Source organism: Amphibalanus amphitrite, unplaced genomic scaffold (genome assembly GCF_019059575.1).
Source record: "Amphibalanus amphitrite isolate SeventyFive unplaced genomic scaffold, NRLGWU_Aamphi_draft 001155F_arrow, whole genome shotgun sequence".
Classification (NCBI taxonomy): domain Eukaryota; kingdom Metazoa; phylum Arthropoda; class Thecostraca; order Balanomorpha; family Balanidae; genus Amphibalanus; species Amphibalanus amphitrite.
The window spans coordinates 149,208-155,430 of record NW_024882649.1 but is presented as its reverse complement, the minus strand read 5'-3'; the positions used below and the strand labels follow the sequence as shown (position 1 = coordinate 155,430).

The window sequence follows — 6,223 nt, the reverse complement described above, 5'->3', positions numbered from 1 at the left end:
TTAACCCGCGCCCTGATGGGGGGGGGGGCCATTTTGGCCCCCCCTGTGGTTTTTCTTAAATAGCGAGAAAACGGCGGCGCTGCATTTTGGGTACCTTACCGGACATCAATTTGACACCTTCACACAAAATTTCAAGTCACAGGTCACCTCAGGTCAGGAGTTATTGAGGTCAAACTGAGGTCATGTTCGAGTAAAAATGAGCAAAAAACATGACATCTTGAAACGCTCACCAATTCTACAGTTAACAAGCAATTTTAAAGTTCTTTATGTGGGTGTGTAGAGAAAAGTCGGCGCTTCAAAACTGCAATCTCGGATTTTCGAAATTTTTGGATTTTGACCCCCAAAAATCAAAAAAATTGATTTTTTTAGAAAAACTCAAAAAAATTCCAAAAATTTTTCGAATTTCGAAAAAACCGGAATATATGTGATAGTGCCTGCGCTCTTCGATATACATACCAAATTTTAGATCGATACCTCTTTTTTTGGCCAAGTTATAGCGAAAAAACTGTTAAAAATTGATGACGTCAAATTTTTGAACTCAATTTTTAGCAATTCTAGACCTCGTAGCGCAAAACGGAGACCACCATTGAACTCCCCGTGACGAGCTGCATCGAATCGATACCCATTTTATGCAAAAATATCAACTTTGAAATTTGACCTAATTTGACCTGACCTTGACCTGACCTTGACCTGACCTTGACCAAAACGTGACCTAAGCTGGCCCTAAAGTCTGTCTGACCCACATAATCGCATTTGTCATGTAAAATGGACCATAAAACATGTATCACACGACACTTTCATATTGTGACCCCCCAGTGACCTGACCTCTATGACCTGACCTGGTATCAGTGACCTCAAATAGCAAAATATGTGTTTGAAGAACATTTCCCCATCGATGATTTTCAATGAAATGCATTTTACACGATTTTACAACGCATTTCTTGAAATGCCTGTAAACGGTGAAAATTCGACCTTTGACCTGACCTGTGACGTCATCGGTTTGACCGAGGTCTGAAATTGGGTCACAAGGTAGTTCCCCGTTGGGGCTATCCAACACCGTTTACCGCTTGTCGCTATGTTGCGTGGTTCTCGAGATCTGAGGGGGGGCCAAAATGGCCCCCCCCATCAGACCGCGTTGCTCGGCAGACCCCATCTGGGCGCGGGTTAAGGGGGTTGCATCAACCCCCCCCCCCCCTGTGTCGGCGAGGGTTTTAATGTAGAACATTTTCAGTGCATGTTAAGCACCCAGGGCTCTTGTTCCAGAACCATAGCATCCGACTAGCACACCGGGATGCTAATCTTTTTTTACTGTATCTTGAAGCGCAGTTTGATGTAATGTACAAAATTGGGATGTAAGCAATGTCATACCTGCATGTATTCGCTGAGCATAAACCTTTGAGCCCATGTCGTATGGGTGTAGCAACAGGTGGCGAGCTGATTGTAGCGGCCAGTAACGATAGCGTATCGTCATAAACCCGCACGCCTTCGACGGTCAGTCGCACTTTCGGGTTGCGAGGCGGTGGCGGGTTCCAGCTAGCCAGTCGTGGGTCCCAACGAGCCTGTGCCGAACTCCACCGAGCCTGTGTCGGACACTAGCGACCCAGGGTCGGGTCCCAACGAGCCAGTGTCGCGCTCCAGAGAACACGTGTCGGGTTATAGTGAGCCACTCTAGGAAGCCGGAGAAGGAACCAAGCGAGTTATTCCTGCGAGCCGGAGGAGGACTTCAACCTCAACGAGCTGCTCCAGTGAGCCAGTGTCGGACAGTGGCATATGGTCCAGGCAAGTGGCAGCGGAAGCTAGTGGTCAACATCATGACTAAGGTTACTGCTAGTGAGCTGATCCGAATTGGCATCCCTCTCGCATTTATAGTATGCTGTATTTTGATTCTGCTGTCCTATTCAGACCTTCAACATCAGCCGCAGTTTCTACCTGAACACCATGCCTCGTTGCCAATGCTGAAACCAACGCCAAACCGTTCGGAAAAGCTGTATAAATTACATCCAACCAAGGACAAACTTAACGGTATAAAACCGACCCGACCTCGGGTAACAGGCCTGATCGTCAACTCAAGCGTTTGTCACCTGCCGGATTTTGATCCGTGGGATGATACCATCCGGGATATGCTACAGAAGGAGACGCCTCTGAAGGAATGCTCCCACGACCAGCCGATCACCCTGACCCAGCGTGGACTGCAGCTGACCATGGAGGTCCATCATTCCCGTCTGAAGGGAGGCTGCCAGCCAGAATGTTGCATGCGCAGCGTGGTTCGCGACAAGGATGGAAGGTCCGACGACGCGTTCCGATTTGGAGTTAAAGAGACATGTTTCCGGGGCGAATCCACACTAAACGTCACAGACGAGTTCATTAGGGTGAGATGCTTCTGTTCAACCACTCCAAAGGCGACATTGTACGAGGATTTCAGAGCATTCATCGTTCCTAAGGCCAACAATACGGATTCACAACCCAAAAGTGATGTCAAGAGCAAAGAGAAGGTTGGCGTATACTTGGTTGGACTAGACTCAATTTCCACATTGAATTTCAAGCGCTATTTGCCAAAAGTTCAGCAGGTCCTCGAAAACGAGCTTCGTGCAATACCGATGACGGGACTTACTAAGGTTGGTGTTAATACATTTCCTAATATAGTGCCTTTGCTAACGGGTCTGGCTGTGAATCAACTAAACCAGTCTCTGCGTGGCAGCCCCTTTGACCATCAGCCTTTCATATGGAAGCAGTTTGCCGCTCTAGACTACGTAACTCTGTACATGGAAGACGAGCCTCTCTTCTCCACCTTCAATTACATCAAGAAAGGATTTTTCTCCCAGCCCACTGACCACTACGGTCGGCACTTGTACCTGGCAATACATCGTTCAAAACTGGCAAAGCGTAGCGGCAACCACTGTGTGAACGGTCGCCTCACGCTTGACCTCCAGCTTCAGTGGCTCGAAGACCTCATCGCTCAACCAGATCCGTCTCCGCAATTTGCGCTCGTGTTCAGCAACTCCCCAAGCCACAAAGGTCCTCTTAGCCACATCAGACCGCTGCAGCCTCGTCTGCTCCAGTTTCTGCAGACGTATCGCACCTCAAGACGCTACAACTCGTCGATCTTGATCCTGTTTAGCGACCACGGCATGCGTTTCGGTCCCATCATGCGTACAGAACTGGGTGGGTACGAGTCGAGGATGCCGCTCTTCTACATCGTACCTCCGCCGCGGTTTGAGACTGACCACCCAGAACGTCTCACCAGCCTGCGCACCAACTCCCGGAGGCTGACTACCTTCTTTGACGTGCACGCCACGTTGCGGGACGTTCTCTTAGACGCCGGAGCGACCAGCTCCGATCTGCCCGTCTTCCCCAGCCCTGGACATAGTCTGTTTGCGCCTGTGCCCGAGGAGAGATCCTGCGAAGATGCTGGAGTCGCACCTCAGTGGTGCGTGTGCCGGGTGCGTCAACCACTCCCTCCTGATCTTGATGTCGTCAGCCGCGCCGTGAACGCCACCGTGCGTCACATTAACGACGTCCTGCTGCGCCAGGTTCGAGCACAGTGCGCCGAGCTGCGTTTGCTACGAGTGATCGACGCATATCTGACTCTCTCCGAGACTGGTGGGAAGGTGAAGGACACTCATTACAAACTGGAGGCTTTCGACGAGGTCTCTGTGCGACTGGTGACGGAGCCCGGTCTCGCTGAGTTCGAGTCCACTGTGCGCTGTTTCCAGGGACTCGGCTCCTCCGAGCAGAGCCACCAGCGGACCTCTGCGGTGGAGGGGCTGGACGGCCGCTGCCGACCGCACCACAGGCTCTCCGTCATGGACGTGTCAAGGCTCAACCTCTATCGCGGACAGAGCGACTGTCTGAAAGAGCACTTCGACGAGAGGAGGTTTTGCTACTGTAAAGAGCTGCTGTGAGCACCCTGCTTTAGATAGCACGATGTGGCCTGTGCTGTGCAGAGAGCGATGTTGCCGATGTTACCGTACTGATCGACTATCACGTTTCAGTATAGCTGCAAAATGTTCGGTGATGTTCGGTGCAGCTAGGAAATCATGTGAGCTGTAATACAACCTGTCCTAGATATTTCCGAAACACTGGGGCACGTTTTGAAATGTAATAGTGAGCTTCATTATTCCACAACGAAGCACATGAATGATTTACCGTTTAACGATTTCCCAAAGCTCATTATTACATTCCAACGTGTGACAATCTAGGCATAAGCCGGACATTGTGCTAACATGGACATAATTGCGTTGTGTGACTTCCAGTTTTCAGCAGTGCTTCGTGCATGGGAGTACTCGGCGTGACATTGGTGCATAACTATACCTATCCAATATTCGTGCACTTCATGTGTTACCGGCGATTCATATACATTCAATGTGCACAATCAACAATGGCATCAGGTATTCATGCTCCAAGTTGCACCGTTCATAAACAAGAGCATGAGCTTGTCTGTGTCTACGACCTGCGACAAGTATGACTGTATAGTATACAGTATATAGGTATACCTACATATTTCATCTCAGGATAACATAAGGTCCATACTAAATGCACGAAACCAAATAAATGCACTTCGAATTGCCCTCAGGAGTAAGTTATATAAGGGAGCAATCGTCGAAGGATGGAGCGTTGCCATGCAATATACCAGCGTTGTCATGCACTAACGACGAGTGCATGTGTAAGCGGTAGTATGGTAGGGGAGTGTCGCAGGTTGCTGCATCTATAATAACCCGGCCGGGCCCAGGGGGGGGGGGGGGTAATCCCAACCACCGCAGCCCGGGGGGGGGCCGTTTTTCGCCCCCTGTCTAACTCCGTAAATAAGGGAGATACGGAAACAAAAGCGATACCAAACGAAAGTTCCTTACAAGACGATTCTGAAGCACCTAAAATTTTTGACCTCAGGTCAATTTTCAAGGTCAAAGGTCAAGGTCAAAGGCAAAAACCGGCACATGTGTAGTGATCTCAAAGTAAGCGTTTTAGAGGACGGCAGGATGCATAAAACCGGCAAAAGTGAGTATCAAACGAAAGAAAGGAATCTGAGAATTCCGCAAATGTGCTTAAAATCAAAAGTTAAGGTCAAAATCATACTCAAAATTGACCTCAAACTTTGCACTTTTTCGTACATCTTGCTGCTAAGTTCATGTTTTGAAATGTTTTGACGCTTATCAGGTCCCTATTTGTGGTTCATCTTACAATGCAAGGCTGCTCAGAGGTCAAGGTCACAGAAGAGTATACTTGCTAGAGGCTATTTCACTGATTCAAGTTAGTGATAATAAATAAGACAAATTTGCCATCTGGAGGCTCTAAATGAAGGATTAGAGGAAAATAGATGTCAGTTTCGTAGGCGATCGTTTAATCGGTGTAGCTATGACAAGGATTGAAACTTTTTCTTAGGTGAGGTAACTTGACGTGACCTGGTGACCTGACCTTGAGAGCCCTGGGTCTGAAATTTTTAACAACATGTGTGGAAGCGATGCATGAAGGGGTGTGCTAAAAACGGCGGTGTTCTGCGCCGCCGTTTTTGAGATATCTGCGAAAAACCGCAGGGGGGGGGGGGCGTTCAAACACCCCCGGCCCGGCGCGGGTTAAAACCGTTTTTTTTTTTTTACAATTTACTTTGCCTAGGTATTGCACAGCAAAAATAACGCTTTAGGCCCATGCTGCCGTAAACTCGGCTGCTTACTGTGTATTTGAAAGTGACCATCCCACCTTAACATTATTTTTGAGTTGAGATAGCTAAAATTGGGTCCCTGGCTTGCACTTACCGGCTTGAGCACTCGCAAGATCTAGAAATGCCTCAAATCGAAAATATCTATGTTGAGTATCCATGACAGGTTGGATGATGATGTAAATAATAAACAAATTATTGCAAATGCATTCAAATAATAAACAAACTATTTGAATGCATTTTTAATAATTTGTTTATTATTTACATTACATCATCATCCGAAAATATCTAGTTTCAAAGTTGCAGCACTTGGATTCAGAGGGGCTAATGCACTAGAATGCCCATCTGTATGTGTGACATCAGCGCAGATCTAACGATTTTAAATCTTTTACTAAAACGTTTGGTAGCACGCGGTGGTATATGCTGCTTTGTACGCAACAAGTGCCGCACATTCAAATAACGTCGCTAGGAACAGCAGCAATCCCAATTAATGTTAACAAAAGTAAAAGTCTAATATCTTCAAAACCGGTAAGTATTTTTCGATGAAATTTGGTAGATATTCGTTTTCGC

The 6,223-nt window shown here is 47.6% G+C and overlaps 1 protein-coding gene across 1 annotated transcript; it reads left to right on the top strand.

Moving 5' to 3' along the window:
- The first annotated feature begins 1,509 nt into the window (after positions 1–1,509).
- Positions 1,510–4,597, top strand: LOC122370652. The gene has a single exon (XM_043346440.1). The coding sequence runs from the start codon at positions 1,812–1,814 to the stop codon at positions 3,900–3,902; it is 2,091 nt and encodes a 696-aa protein (XP_043202375.1). The 5' UTR covers positions 1,510–1,811; the 3' UTR covers positions 3,903–4,597.
- The last annotated feature ends 1,626 nt before the right edge of the window (positions 4,598–6,223 follow it).

Excerpts from the sequence above, each read along its gene's own strand:
- LOC122370652 (XM_043346440.1), top strand. The coding sequence starts at position 1,812 with ATGACTAAGGTTACTGCTAGTGAGCTGATCCGAATTGGCATCCCTCTC.